Source organism: Suncus etruscus, chromosome 9 (assembly GCF_024139225.1).
Source record: "Suncus etruscus isolate mSunEtr1 chromosome 9, mSunEtr1.pri.cur, whole genome shotgun sequence".
Lineage (NCBI taxonomy): Eukaryota > Metazoa > Chordata > Mammalia > Eulipotyphla > Soricidae > Suncus > Suncus etruscus.
Genome location: NC_064856.1, coordinates 96,545,588 through 96,560,777, shown reverse-complemented (window position 1 = coordinate 96,560,777; position 15,190 = coordinate 96,545,588). Strand labels below are relative to the sequence as shown.

General features: G+C 48.3%; 1 protein-coding gene across 1 annotated transcript in view; it reads left to right on the top strand.

Moving 5' to 3' along the window:
* The window catches only part of LRP4 (LDL receptor related protein 4), a 68,969-nt gene that overhangs the window by 30,732 nt on the left and 23,047 nt on the right, over positions 1–15,190 (top strand). The window contains exons 14-26 of the mRNA XM_049779516.1: positions 180–397; positions 550–726; positions 2,050–2,172; positions 4,883–5,091; positions 5,212–5,293; positions 6,466–6,571; positions 7,008–7,209; positions 9,104–9,293; positions 9,816–9,947; positions 11,057–11,197; positions 12,306–12,392; positions 12,495–12,666; positions 14,975–15,137. Coding sequence (XP_049635473.1) covers positions 180–397; positions 550–726; positions 2,050–2,172; positions 4,883–5,091; positions 5,212–5,293; positions 6,466–6,571; positions 7,008–7,209; positions 9,104–9,293; positions 9,816–9,947; positions 11,057–11,197; positions 12,306–12,392; positions 12,495–12,666; positions 14,975–15,137 — 2,002 coding nt within the window. The remainder of the gene's footprint in view (positions 1–179; positions 398–549; positions 727–2,049; positions 2,173–4,882; positions 5,092–5,211; positions 5,294–6,465; positions 6,572–7,007; positions 7,210–9,103; positions 9,294–9,815; positions 9,948–11,056; positions 11,198–12,305; positions 12,393–12,494; positions 12,667–14,974; positions 15,138–15,190) is intronic.

Below are 15,190 nucleotides of genomic sequence, written 5' to 3'. Positions count from 1 at the left end.
CATGCTATCTCTCCAGCCCCAGATGTGTTAAATAAATAAAATGTGTTCGATGAATAAATTCCTGGAGATACTCCAGGTACTAGAGTGTTAATTAGATAGAAGGCCCCTGCCCAATTTCTATCCTTATCACCTACTCGATTCTCCTTGGCCTGCCTCAGTTTCCTTTCCTCTCTTGCTAGGACCATCTACTGGACAGATTGGGGCAACACGCCCCGCATCGAGGCCTCCAGCATGGATGGCTCCAGGCGCCGCATCATCGCCGATACTCATCTCTTCTGGCCCAATGGTCTCACCATTGACTATGCCGGGCACCGCATGTACTGGGTGGATGCCAAGCACCACGTTATCGAGAGGGCCAATCTGGACGGGAGTCACCGAAAGGCTGTCATTAGCCAGGGTGAGGCTCTTCCTCCTTCATCTTTCATTTTGTTTACCCTCACCCCACCCCCTGCTGCCTTGGCCAAGGGTGAGATTTGAGCCACTGCCAGGCTTGGATCCAGCAGCTGGGGCAGGCCAGCTGGACTGAGCTCTTTCTGAATTTTTCCCCAGGCCTCCCGCACCCCTTTGCCATCACAGTGTTTGAAGACAGCTTATACTGGACAGACTGGCACACCAAGAGCATTAATAGTGCCAACAAATTTACTGGCAAGAACCAGGAGATCATTCGTAACAAGCTCCATTTCCCCATGGACATCCATACCTTGCACCCTCAGCGCCAGCCTGCAGGTAAAAAATAACTGCCTCCCATCCCCTGTGAACTTCCTGGCCTCTTCAAACCTGGCATTTGGATGATGGTGGTTTTAGGATGGGGAAATTTGAAGTTGGCGATGACGTGGACGCACTTTGCCCTCTGCTGGTCACTTAGCGTGTAGCAATCTCAGAACTCCCAAAGAGCTCATTTCTCTTGCCAGTCCCCATGAAATGTATGTAAAATTGATGGGGGTCTCTCCTCTGAGGCCGGTATTTTCTTTCTGTGCTCCTAGCTGGGGTAGATATAAAATTGGGCAAAATCCCTCTTTAATCTGGGAGTCCAGACTGAAGCTAATCACAACTCATTACTCATTATCCTTGGACTTTGTCAACTTTTTTTTTTTTTTTTTTTTTTTTTTTTGGTTTTTGGGTCACACTCGGCAGCACTCAGGGGTTACTCTTGGCTTTATGCTCAGAAATCGCTCCTGGAAGGCTCAGGGACCATATGGGGTGCCAGGATTCAAACCACCATCCCTCTGCATGCAAAGCAAATGCCCTACCTCCATGCTATCTCTCAGGCCCGGGCTTTGTCAACTTTAAATTTATTTTTCGTTTTGTTTGTTTAGTTTTGGTTTTGGGGCCACATCTGGCCATCCTCAGGGGTTACTTCTGGTTTGGCCAGAGTAATAGCACAGCAGGTAGAGTGTTTGCCTTGTCCTTGACCATATGGCCCCTGGAGCCTTCCAGGAGTGATTTCTGAGGGCAGAGCCAGGTGGAACCCCTGAGCACTGCCAGGTGTGGCCCACAAACAAACAAACAAAAAGAATCAAGAAAAAAACAAGAACTTACTCCTGACAAGTTCAGGTGACCATATGGGATGCTGAGGATCAAACCGCATACAAATGCTCTATCTGATGTGCAGGTCTCCAGTCCCTCAACCTTGAATCTTTTTTGTTTGTTTGTTTGTTTGGTTTTGGCTTTTGGGTCACACCCGGCAGTGCTCAGGGGTTACTCCTGGCTTTACGCTCAGAAATCACTCCTGTCAGGCTCAGGGGACCATATGGAATGCCGGGTGCATGCCTTCTGCATGCAAGGCAAATGCCTTACCTCCATGCTATCTCTCCGGTCCCTGAACCTTGAATCTTAATTTCAGCATTTATCAACCTTTTTCCCACCTTCACCCCCCTACCTGGTTTCCTTCCTGTGCCCCTGTTTTACTGGTTGGCCCCTAGTCTTATTCCATGCCCCCCATTATGTAGTTTTTACCTGAAGCCCCCGTGGCCCCAGGAGATGTTACCCAGAGGACTCCCGTTAAAGACCTGCTGTCTTATGTTCCTCTCTTGCTCTGACTCTGAGCAGGGAAGAACCGCTGTGGGGACAACAATGGAGGCTGCACACATCTGTGCCTTCCCAGTGGCCAGAACTACACCTGTGCCTGCCCCACGGGCTTCCGCAAGATCAGCAGTCACGCCTGTGCCCAGAGTAAGTGGGTCTGGGGCTGTAGCTTTCATGGGTGGAAAGAACAAGGGGTAGGACTTGGGGGGACATCTTGGAGGGGATTGGGGAGTCGGGTTCTGTATGGTAGCTCCTAAGAGGAAGAATGTAAGAGACTGAAGGCCCATAGGCCTAGAGGTGGCTCAGTGGTCCAGCATTTGCCTTGCCTGGTTTCAATCCCTGATAGTTAAAGTCTCCAGAGGCTGGAGCGATAGCATAGTGGGTAGAGCATTTGCCTTGCGTGTGGCCAAGCTGTGTTTTATCCTCAGCATCCCTTAAGGTCCCCTGAGCACCATCAACTCAGGAGCTATTTCTGAGTTCAGAGCCAGGAGTAATCCGTGAACATCACTGGATGGTTCCAAAGAAACCAAACCAATACACAAAAGGAAAGGTCTTTGGAGAGATGGTGCAGTGTTTAAATCGCTCACCTGACATGTGGCTGACTTTGATTTGATCCTTAGCACCACATATGGGTCCCCCAAATACTACCAGGGGCCAGATGGGGGTGAGAGAGATTAAAGTCAAGAAAGCCATGTGCAAAGCAAATGCCTCACTCGCTATGCTATTGCTCCACCACCCTGAGTTATCTGGGTTTAAGGCCTTAACCTTACACTGTCTCCCTGGCCTAACTCAGATTTTTTTTATTTTAATTTTTTATTTTTTGTTTTATTTGGGGGGGGGGAGTCACATTCAGTGGCACTCGGCTTACTCCTGGCTCTGAGCTCAGAAATTGCTCCTGGCAGGCTCAGGGTACCATATGGAATGCTGGGAATCAAACCCAGTCTATCCTGGGTTGGCCTCATGCAAGGCAAAAATGCCCTACTTCTGTGCTATTGCTCTGGCCCCCCTAGCTCAGATTTCTACTGAGCTCTTTGCAGACAGTGAGAAGGGGCAGTATTCAGCCTGCACCCATTGACTCCACATCCATTTCTCTCCATTCTTGGTGCCCAGCTTTTCCCTTATTGTCAGATGCAACAAGTGTCTCCAGAGCTTCTCCTCAGGAGAAGTAGGGACTATCTGGCTTCTAAACTTTATGAAGCCCATGAAATCATGTGGTTTTATCATCATGGCACCTGACAGACACATGAGCTTCTAATCAACTGATAGAACCAAAATGAAGTCATAAATATCCAGGGACCCTTCACAGTAGTAAACTTCCCCTCCCCTGCCATAGGCTGTCCCCAAGGTTAAAAGAAAAGGATTAGTAAAACTAGACAAGAAGTGCTTTGCCAGGCAGGAAAGTAGGCTGGGAAATCCTGCAGCAAGCCAAGAGGGGTGAGGGGTAGAGAAAAACTAACAGGGAGAAAATAGATATGACCACGAGCTTCTTGTTGTGGTTGGCCCCAAGTTCAAGTGCTCTGATCCTTTATAGCCAAGGGAAGCTGGGCCAGCTCCTTGACCTTTGTCAGCTCGGCATTGCTCATCTAGAAAAGGGGAGTAAGAATAAAATGAGTCAAGGGCCAGAGAGAGAGCAAAGCAGTTAGAGCACTTACTTTGCATGTGGCCATCCTTGGACTCTATCCCCAGGACCCCATATAGTCCCATTGAGCCCCAGGAGTGATTCCTGAGTGAAGAGCCAAGAACAAGCCTTGAACATTGCTGGGCATGTCCCCAAAATCAATAATGATGCTTTCATCATTATTATAATAATAATAGCATGATTGGGTCAGAGTGATGCTACAGCAGGGAGGGTGCTTGTCTAAAATGTGTTCCCCCTAGGTTTAATTCCCAGCACCATGCATGATCCCCTGAGCCTACCAGGAGTAATTCCTGAGTGCAGAGCTAGAGGTTAGCCTCGAGCACCACTAGATGTGGCCCAAAAGCATAAACAAAAGAATGAAATAGTAATAATAGAATGAGCCACAGCAGGATGACTGTGAGGCTAAGAAGCACAACTCAGAGTGAGGAGTTTCCTTTTCTATACACTCTGAAAAGACAAGTCTTGTTGGCACAGAGAGGAGTGTCTCTAAGGATGAGGGGTGACAGGGAGTGTACAGCAGAAGCCCTAAGGTCAGAAAGTTGGCATGGGATGATCCCACAATGGCATGAGATAGAATAAGCTGGAGAACTGAGGAAAGTGGAGATGCACCCGTTTAAAGAGGTTGCCCCTCTGGACACTAGATGGACAGTGTTTCCGTGGGACCCTCAAACCTGATTGTAGAGGCTGGAGATTATATAGCAGAGAGGGAATTTATCTTGTATATGACCAACCCAAGTTTGATCCCCAGTATCCTATATGGTCCTTTGAGTACCCCAGGAGTAATTCCTGAGTACAGAGCCAGGAATCACTGGGTATAACAACAAAACAAACAAACAAGCATCGATTGTCCATCGATTGAGTTACCAAAAGCAAAGGCTGGAGCAATAGTATAGAAGATATGATACTTGCCTTGCATATAGCCAACCTGGGTTCAATCCCTCAGGATCCCATATAGTAGGGATCCTAGCAGGAGTAAAGCCTGAGCACCGCTGGGTGTGATCCAAAAGCAAAACAATCAAAATAAAACCTGATTTGCCTGCTCCACTGACCCAGTCTGGGGTTTGAGGGGAACTCTGGGGCTTAATCCCAAAGTGCAAAGAAGGGAGCAATAGGTCCCAGAGATGTGACTAAGCCGGAAGTCCCGCCGGCAAGCGTCTGTGTCTGTCCCTGTTGCCGGATTTAGAGCATTAAAAGGAGACCCTTTCGGCCTTTGATCAGGTCTTGACAAGTTCCTGCTTTTTGCCCGAAGGATGGACATCCGTCGGATCAGCTTCGACACCGAGGACCTGTCCGACGACGTCATCCCACTGGCTGACGTGCGCAGTGCTGTGGCCCTCGACTGGGACTCCCGGGACGACCATGTGTACTGGACGGACGTCAGCACTGACACCATCAGCAGGGCCAAATGGGATGGAACCAGACAGGAGGTATGGCCCAGCTGGGGTGCTGGGGCCTGTCCCCCACCTCCCATGCCTTTGCCAACCTGTGAGTGACACCTGCAGTTGGGCATGACTCTAGGTGCTAACATGGCTTTGCTTCCTGCCCAGGTGGTGGTGGACACCAGTTTGGAGAGCCCTGCTGGCCTAGCCATCGATTGGGTTACCAATAAGCTCTACTGGACGGACGCAGGTATGTGCAAGGCACCGTTGCACCAGCCTTCTGGTGTTCCTTGCATTTGAGGTCCTGGCCTCAGGTAGAAGGGGGTCAGTGCTTTTCCCAAGACTGCTCCTTTCTTGGGCAGGTCAACAGGGTGCTGCAGAGCATGTGGAAGGTGGTAGCTGAAGGCTTGGTGTTTATCAATTCAATGGCTTATGTTTGAGAATGTTTTAAGGCATTATAAGGAAGCGGTGACTCATGGTCTTCTTTCTGTCCCTGTCCTGGTAAAATTGATTTCTTTCTGTGAGCCAGGGAGGCTGGGGAAGGCCTTTACTCAAAGTGTAGCACCTGGACCACACAATAGCTATATCTGGGAACTTGTTAGAAATGTGACCGCTTGGGGTCAGAGAGAGATAATACAGTGGGTAAGGCACTTGCATTGCATGTGGCCGATCCAGGTTCTATCCCAGCACCTCCTTATGGTCTCCTGAGCCCTCTAGGAATAATTCCTCAGAGCAGAGCTGGGAGCAAGCCCTGGACACAGCCTGGTGTGGCCAAAACAAAACAAACATGAAAAAGAATTATGACTTCTTGGGTTTTCCTCGAACCTACTGAACAACATCTTGGTGGTTAGGCTGTATTCTAACATCTGTATTCTAACAAGTGCTCCTGATGCTTTTGCATATGCTTTCCTGTCAAGCACTGCCAGGAGTGACTCCTGAGTGCAGAGACAGGAATAACCTCTGAGCATTGCCAGGTATGGCCCAAAAACAAAACAAAAACTGAATATTCCACACAGGTCTACCACAAAATAGTTCTTTATTTTTTTTAAAGTGTGAAAATATTTTTTATTTCTTTTTTTAAACACCTTGATTACAAACATGATTGTAGTTTGGTTTCAGTCCTACAAAGACAAAATAGTTCTTGAAGGCTGGAGTAATAACAGAGTGGTAGGGCATTTACTTTGCATGTGGCTGACCCAGGATTCGATCCCTGGGTTCCATATGGTCCCCTGAGCCTGCCAAGAGAGATTTCTGAATGCAGAGCCGGGAGTAACCCCTGAGCATCGCTGGGTGTGGCCCAAAAACCAAAACAAAAAAAACAAAACAAGTTTTAGAGCACTGACAGTTTGACCAGCTCTGAGCTGGGCTTGGGAAGTCAGGTGAACGACTAGAGTTAATATTCTGACCCCTGCTTTCCTCTAGGGACAGACCGGATTGAAGTGGCCAACACAGATGGTAGCATGAGGACAGTGCTCATCTGGGAGAGCCTCGATAGGCCCCGGGACATCGTGGTGGAGCCCATGGGCGGGTAAGCCAAATCCTGCCTCCAGCCCCAGATATAGTAAAGGGGATCCTGGAGATGGTGGGAAGGAACAGTTTTTACTGGAACCCTCGTGAAGCCATTGCAGCTGAAAAATCACAGCAGAGAGTGGCCACTCTACAGAGTCCTTTCAAATGTGTCAGGACAAGAACAGGGAACTGAAAGAAAGGAAGGGAAGTGATGTGCATGATACCCTTTTGCAAAAGAATTGGAAACCACAGTTTCTTAAAGAAAAATGAGGGGGATTCAAGATAGAATACAGACTTGAAAAAGAGAGGTTTAAGATAGAACACAAAAGAAAGAGAGAGAGTAAGAGAGAGAGAGATTCAAGATAGAACACAGACTTGAAAACAAGCAAGTCTCTGCAATGCTAAGTATCCTGAATCCCTGCCAGTTATTAAGATTCTCCCTTGCTTATGCTCAGGTACATGTACTGGACTGACTGGGGTGCCAGCCCTAAGATTGAGCGAGCTGGTATGGATGCCTCAGACCGCCAGGTCATCATCTCCTCCAATCTGACCTGGCCCAACGGCTTAGCCATCGACTATGGCTCACAGCGGCTGTACTGGGCTGACGCAGGCATGAAGACCATTGAATTCGCAGGGCTGGATGGCAGCAAGAGGAAGGTAAGGGGGTGCTGACTCTTCCTCCATACTGCCCTCCTTGCCTGGCAACTTAGAGGAAGGAGCTGGGAATTGTTGAGACAGGGGTGATTGGGTAGGTGGTATGTGTGATTCTTGGAAGTTGTGGCCAGCCTCCACTTTGAGGCCAAAAGGCGATGAGAAATTTGTATGGATTTGGGAGGTGGGGAGTGAAGAGCACAGACTTCTAATAACTATCTCAACCAACCCTGATTGAGAATTGCAGCTGGGTCGATGATATCTCTCTTGGTTTTATCAAATTAATATAATTTCAAATGTTCAGAAAGAATCCTCAAAAGAGCCAGCAATGGAGGAGAGATAGCACAGTGGTAGGGCATATGCCTTGCATATAGCTGACCCATGACGGACCCGGGTTCCATCCCCAGGATCCCATATGGTTCCCCAAGCCTGCCAGGAGCAACTTCTGAGCACAAAGCCAGAAGTAATCCCTGAGTGCTGCCGAGTATGGCCCAAAATCATAAACAAACAAAACAACAATGGAGCAGGAAAGATTGTACAAAAATTGTAAATCACACTTGTCTAGCATATGGCTGTACCCTGGTTCAAATTTTGGCTTTAGGTGCCATACTCAAGGTGAAAAAGGATAACTAATGCTGGTTTACCAGGTATCCCCAGAATTGCCTGCTATTATTTCCTTGTGACTAGCCTCAGACTGTTTGGGGAACAGGAGCACAGACACGGTGAATTCCAGTCTGAGTTGAATTTCTCATCCTGGGCATAGATGTGGGTTTGTCTCTTGTGGTAATATGTTATGTGGCTCAGGCTTCAGGGGATTTTGTTTGTTTTGTTTTGTTTTTTGGCGGGCCACTCCTCATGGTGCTCAGGGGTTACTCCTGGCTCTGTGTTCAGGAATCACTCTTGGTGAGTGCAGGGAACCATATGGATGCCAGGGATAGAACCTGGGTCTGCCATGTGCAAGGCAAATACCTATCTGCTGTGCTATTACTCTGGCCAGCTTTAGGGGTTGTTTACGATAAAGCTGCCTCTTTTCCTTTTGTTTTTTGTTTGGTTAGGGTTTTTTTTGTTTGTTTGTTTGGTTTTGGTTTTTGGGTCACATCCGATGACGTCAGGGATTACTCCTGGCTATGCACTCAGAAATCGATCCTGGCTCAGGGGACCATATGTGATGTCAGGGATCGAACCAAGGTCCGTCCTGGACTGGTCATGTGTAAGGCAAATGCCATACCTCTGCGCCACCACTCTGGTCTCTGTTTGGTTAGTTTTGATTTTGGACCACAGCTGGCAGTAGTGCTCAGTGCTTACACTTGGCTCTTCACTTAAGGGTCACTTCTGGTGGGGCTTGAAGGACCATTAGGGGTACTGGGCAACAAACTTGGATCAGCTGTATGCAAAGCAAGTGCCCTAAGCACTGTACTATTTCTTCCTGCTTTTCCTTAGGCAATTACTTGGGGACATGTGCAGAGATACATGTGTGAAATTGTTTAAATAATATATGATATTTTATTATCATCACCCAACCCTGGGAGCCAGGCCCTGTGGTCTTCTTATCTCAGCTTGAAGACCAGAAGAAGAGGGTTTTTTGTTTTTGTTTTTTTGCCCATACCCAGGAGTGCTTGGGGCTACTCTCAGCTCTGTGCTGAGAGTGAGAGAGGGGTTAGGTTTACTTCTGGTGGTGCTCAAAGACCATATGGGGTGCCAGGGATCAAACTGTGGTCTACAGTGGCCAGGCAAGCACCTTAACCCCTCTCCCAGCCCAGCCAGACCCGGAAGTTTCAGAACTGAATTTTTACAGCAGGCACCATAGCGGGAGGCAGTGGCTGAGTTCTATTCTAATGTGCTACATTGGCCTGGAAAAACAGACCTTGTAGTGGTGACATGAATGTTGGGGTGCTGGCAGGTGCTGATCGGAAGCCAGCTCCCCCACCCATTTGGGCTGACCCTGTACGGAGAACGCATCTATTGGACCGACTGGCAGACCAAGAGTATTCAGAGCGCCGACAGGCTCACAGGGTTGGACCGGGAGACCCTGCAGGAGAACTTGGAGAACCTCATGGACATTCATGTCTTCCACCGCCAGCGGCCCCCCGGTAAGCAGCCCCCTACCCTGGGAGGCCTTGGCATCTCCTAGGCCTGCTTATGCCCTCATCCACCTTATTTTTCTTTTGTTTTTGTGGTTTTTTTTCCACCATACCCAGTGATGTTCAGGGATGACTTCTGGCTCTGCACTCAGAGATGACTCCTTGTGGGGTTGGGGGACTATATGAGATGCTAGGGATTCAACCCGGGTTGGCTACATGTAGGACAAGCACCTTTTTCACTGTACTATGGCTCTAGCCCTCCTCCACTTATTATTTTTGTTTTGTTTTGTTTTGTTTTGTTTTGGGGCCATACCCAGTGGTGCTCAGGAGTTATTCCTGGCTCTACACTCAGAAATCACTCCTGGCTTGAGGGGACCATGTGGGACGCCGGGAATTGAACCCAGGTCCATCCCTGTTTGGCTGTGTGGAAGGCAAATGCTCTACTGCTGTGCTATGGCTCGAGCCCAGGAAGTTGCATTTCACCCTCCTCCACTTTTTGACTCCCTCTTCCTCCTCCTCCTCCCTGCCCAGTGTCCACACCCTGCTCTACAGGGAATGGCGGCTGCAGCCACCTGTGCCTACGCTCCCCCAATCCAAGTGGCTTCAGCTGTACCTGCCCCACAGGCATCAACCTGAGGCCTGATGGCAAGACCTGCTCCCCAGGTGAGTCTGAGCCTCGAACTCTTCCTTCCCTGCAGAGGACCTTGCAGTACTGGGGATTCTAAAAACTTCAGGAAGACACAAAGACCTCAGTGAAGAGGAGAGGCCCAGGGGAATGGGAAGGGTGAAAGATCATTTATGTCTGGTTTTTAGGGTTTAGGAAAAGAGGCACTTCTGTTGGGGAGTTATTAAAAATATGCTACTTGGGGCTGGAGAGATAATAATGGGTCAGGCATTTGCTTTGCACATGCTTACATGGGTTCCATTCCCAGGACCCCATATGGTCCACTGAACCCCATCATGGTGATCCCTGACCACAGAGCCCGGAGTAAGCCCTAACATGGCCAGGTGTAAGCCCCTTTCACAAAACAATCAAGTACACTATTTTGTTAGTACACAAAGTCCTTCAGATTCATCTTACTATTTGCCCAAACTTGGTATCAACTGAAAACAAAACAAAACAAAACTTCTTCAAAGCAGTGGTAATTCCCTTAGTTGTGGCACGTTGTGAGGGCACAACTGATGTGGCAACCAGAATGGGAGGGTCAGTATGTCTCTCTGGGGATACCCTGAATTTTAGGGAATTTGAGTAAGAGAGGAACTGGGGGTGGTAACTCACAGCTTAGGGTAACTAACCTCTAATACACCTGAACTTTCTGGTCCAGGACTTTCCCAGAATCCAGGCTGGAAATATTTTTGTCTATTTTTATTTTTTAATTTTTTTTTTGTTTTGGGGCCACACTCGGGTGATCAGGGTTTACACCTGGCTCTGCACTTAGGAATCACTTCAGGTGGGCTCAGGGGAACACATGGAATACCGCAGAATCAAACCCAGGTCAGCTGCATGCAACACAATCACCTTCTTCACTCGCTGTAGTATGGCTTTAGCCTCGCTTTCATGCTTTTAAAAAAGAGGTGCTATTTGGATAGGTCCAGACTGACCTCAATTCCCCAATTATTGACCCCATATTACAAAGGAGAAAACTGAGGCTTAAGTCACTGGTTCAGCAGCCCATGGAGCCAGGTGGGAGTCATACAGGCCTGTGTCATCGTTGTCCTTTCTGTGGCTGTGTGAGCATGACCATGCTCTCTTTTCTCTCCCCGTTGGGCAGGTATGAACAGTTTCCTCATCTTCGCCAGGAGGATCGACATCCGCATGGTCTCCTTGGACATCCCTTACTTTGCGGACGTGGTGGTGCCCATCAACATGACCATGAAGAACACTATTGCGGTTGGAGTGGACCCTCAGGAAGGTGGGAGGGGCACCCCCTTCCCACCTGCCCTCCCTGCTCAATATGCTCTGTTCTTTCTTTCCTGCCACTCTTGCCCTGCTCAGAATCTGGGTCCTCCAGTTCTTTCTGCAGCAGTTCCAGCTTCTCCAGCACATTCTATCTGGCTGTCAGAGCAGATCTTCGTTCTCTCTAACGGAAACTGTCCTATTTTTATCTATAGGAGTGTTGAGGGGGGAGGGCTTGGGCTGGGTTTTGGGCCACAGCTCGTGGTGCTCAGGGAATACTCCTCTCTCTGTGCTTGGGGATCACTCCTGAAAGTGCTTGAAGGACCAGTAGGCAGTACCCAGAATTGAGCCCAGGGGTCCTTGTATACAAGTCCTGTGCCCCACCTTTTGAACTATCTCCTGGCACCAGAACGATCCTTTTTTAATTTGATTTTGGGGGTCACATAGCAATGTTCAGTGCTTATTCCTGACTGTGTTCAGGGAACACTCCTGGCTGTACTCTGGAGATCATATGGCATGCTGGGGATCAAACCTGGGTTGACCATATGCAAGGCAAATGTGCTACCCTCTGTACTATTATCACTCTGGCTTCAGTACTATTTTGTTGTTTTGGGTTTTGTTTTTTTGTTTGTTTTTTTGTTTTGGTTTTTGGGCCACACCTGGCGGTGCTCAGGGGTTACTCCTGGCTGTCTGCTCAGAAATAGCTCCTGGCAGGCATGGGGGACCATATGGGACACTGGGATTCGAACCAACCACCTTAGGTCCTGGATCGGCTGCTTGCAAGGCAAACACCGCTGTGCTATCTCTCTGGGTCCATTTTTGGTTTTTTTTTTGGGGGGGGGTTACACCCGGCAGCACTCAGGGATTACTCCTGGCTCTAGGCTCAGAAATCGCACCTGTCAGGCTTGGGGTACCTTATGGGATGCCGGGGTTTGAACCACTGTCCTTCTGCATGCAAGGCAATCATCCTACCTCCACCTATCTCTCTGCCCCCCCAATAATATTTTGATAGTTCTACATTCCCCTTGATTTCTTCCCCCAAGTGGTACCTAGAGCATGAGCAGCAATGTGGGTCTGTCTGGGAGATAGATGTTGGACCAAGCTGAGTAGCCTTTCCTTTGCAGGCAAAGTGTACTGGTCGGATAGCACACTGCACCGTATCAGCCGCGCCAGTCTGGATGGCTCCCACCATGAGGACCTCATCACTACAGGTGGGCCCTGCTCCTGAACCTAGGTCCACATTAGCCTGCAGAGCAGGGGCTGGCCCTGTGCTTGAAGGCAGGACCCCATTGTGCTCTCCTGATGTCCTGCAGGTCTGCAAACCACAGATGGGCTTGCCGTGGATGCCATCGGCCGGAAAGTCTATTGGACAGACACTGGGACCAACCGGATTGAAGTGGGCAACCTGGACGGGTCCATGCGGAAAGTGTTGGTGTGGCAGAATCTTGACAGTCCTCGGGCCATCGTTCTGTACCATGAGATGGGGTGAGTACCAGTACCAGGCTCTCAGCAACAGGATGGACAGTGATATGGGGAGGATGAGTCATGGAGAGAGAAAAACAGGATGATGGGTGAGAATACCTGTGCTGTTCTTTAATGGCTTGATCGTGATGAGGCCAGAAGCCAAGAGTCCTAAAGTTAAGATTAAAATCCTCAGGACCGAAGAAATAGCATGGAGGTAGGGTGTTTGCCTTGCATGCAGAAGGACGGTAGTTCGAATCCCGGCATCCCAAATGGTCCCGCAAACCTGCCAGGAGTGATTTCTGAGCATGGAGCCAGGAGTAACCCCTCAGTGCTGCTGGGTGTGACAAAAGAGACAAAAAAACAACAAAACAAAACAAAAAAGATTAAAGTCCTTTTTCCCTTTGTGAGTTGTATCTGTCACATTGGGCTCATTTAAATCCACAGAGCCAGGAGTAACTCCTGAGCACTGCTGGTTGTGGCCTAAAACAAAAACAAAAAAAGAAGAAATATTGGGCCGAGCGGTGGCGCTAGAGGTAAGGTGCCTGCCGTGCCTGCGCTAGCCTAGGACGGACCGCAGTTCGATCCCCCGGTGTCCCCTATGGTCCCCCAAGCCAGGAGCGACTTCTGAGCGCATAGCCAGGAGTAACCCCTGAGCGTCACCGGGTGTGGCCCAAAAACCAAAAAAAAAAAAAAAAAAAAAAAAGAAGAAATACAAAAATAAGCAGTAATATCCAGAAAAAAGCTACCTAAATGACATCGGGCACATTTAAACCAACTGGCCTTAACTGTGAAACAGAGTTAATAGTGAAATAAATTATTTCCTTCTTAAGTGAGGAATCTCACTTGAGATTGTGCATGAGAATAATATTTTTGAGGGGCTGGAATGATAGTACAGCAGGTACAATAGGGCATTTGCTTTTCACAAGGCCCACCCAGATTCAATTTCCAGCATCCCATGTGATCCCTCCAGCATCACCAGGAGTTATTCCTGAGTGCAGAGCCAGTAGTGACCCATGACTACCACTGGGTATGGCCCCAAATCAAAATACTATAATCAAAATTAAAAGGTAACTTATTGCTAAACATCTGTAAACCTTTAACTTTCGAAAATAAAATGGCTTTAATAAAAGAAATTTTATTAATAACAAGGGGAGTAAAACCTAACAATTTAAGAAAAAAATAATAGATAAAATACAGAAAGAGGGTCCAGAGCCATAGTACAGTGGGGAGCACATTTTCCTTGCACATGGCCAACCCGAGTTTGATCCCTGGCAACCCATATGGCCCTCGAGCCTACCAGGAGTGATTTTTAAGCACAGAGCCAGGAGTAACTCCTGAGCACCACTAAGTGTGGCCCCAAAAAAACAAGAACAAACACAAAATACAGAAATAAGCAATAATATCCAGAAAAAACTACCTAAATGACTTAAAATCTATATAAAATATTCAACTTTTTATTAGATAGAACAAAAGCAAAGGCAAAATGTCACAAATTTTTTTTTACAAAACAAAGGGTCAGAGTGATAGTACAGCAGGCAGGACATTTGCCTTGTATGCAGCCAAACAGGGTTTGATCCCTGGCATCCCATATCATCCCCTGAGCAATGCCAGTTATAATTCCTTAATGCAGAGCTAGGAGTAACCCCTGAGTAACACCAGGTGTGACCAAAAGAAAAAACAGAACAAAATTGAACAACTCAATTATTTTTAATGCACAGTTGAGTCTTTCCCTTTTTGGGGAGATGGTGGTGGTGGAAACGAGAGGTTGGGACCATATAGGGTACCGAGGCTGGCTGTGTGTAAGGCTAAGAAGAGTACTAAAGTTGGCTGCATGGAAGGCAGAGATGGTACTGGGGTCAGCTGTGTGCAGTGCCAGCACCTTGCCTCATTACTGTCTATCCAGCCCAGCAGTTTAACAGTTTCAAGTGTCCTCACATTAGAGTGAAAAAGAGCTTGAGAACTTCTCCCCCTAACAGACATCTGAAAACACTGAACCAGGGGGCCAGAACAATAGCACAGCAGTAAAGCAATTGCCTTGCACACGGCCAACACAGGATTGACCCCGGTTCAAATTTCAGCATCCCATAAGGTCCCTTGAGCCTGCCAGGAGTGACTTCTGAGCACAGAGCCAGGAGTAACTCCTGAGCATTGCCAGGTGTTATCCAAAAACAAAACAAAGCAAAACAAAACAAAATAAACACTGAACCAGCAATCTGTACCTCTCCTCTTTGACCGTCAAAGACTTGAACTTCGTTGGGCATTGTGTTAAGACTTATGGCACACTCCAGCAGCTATGGGAACCATCTGCTGCTTATTCTCCCTGGCCCAGGTTCATGTACTGGACAGACTGGGGGGAGCACGCCAAGCTAGAGAGATCTGGAATGGATGGCTCTGAGCGGACTGTGCTCATCAGCAACAACCTCGGATGGCCCAATGGACTGACCGTGGACAAGGCCGGTGCCCAGCTGCTCTGGGCTGATGCCCATACCGAGGTGAGCCTCCTGCTCCTGCCACTTCCCTGCAGTCTGGGAAGATGGGAGATGCC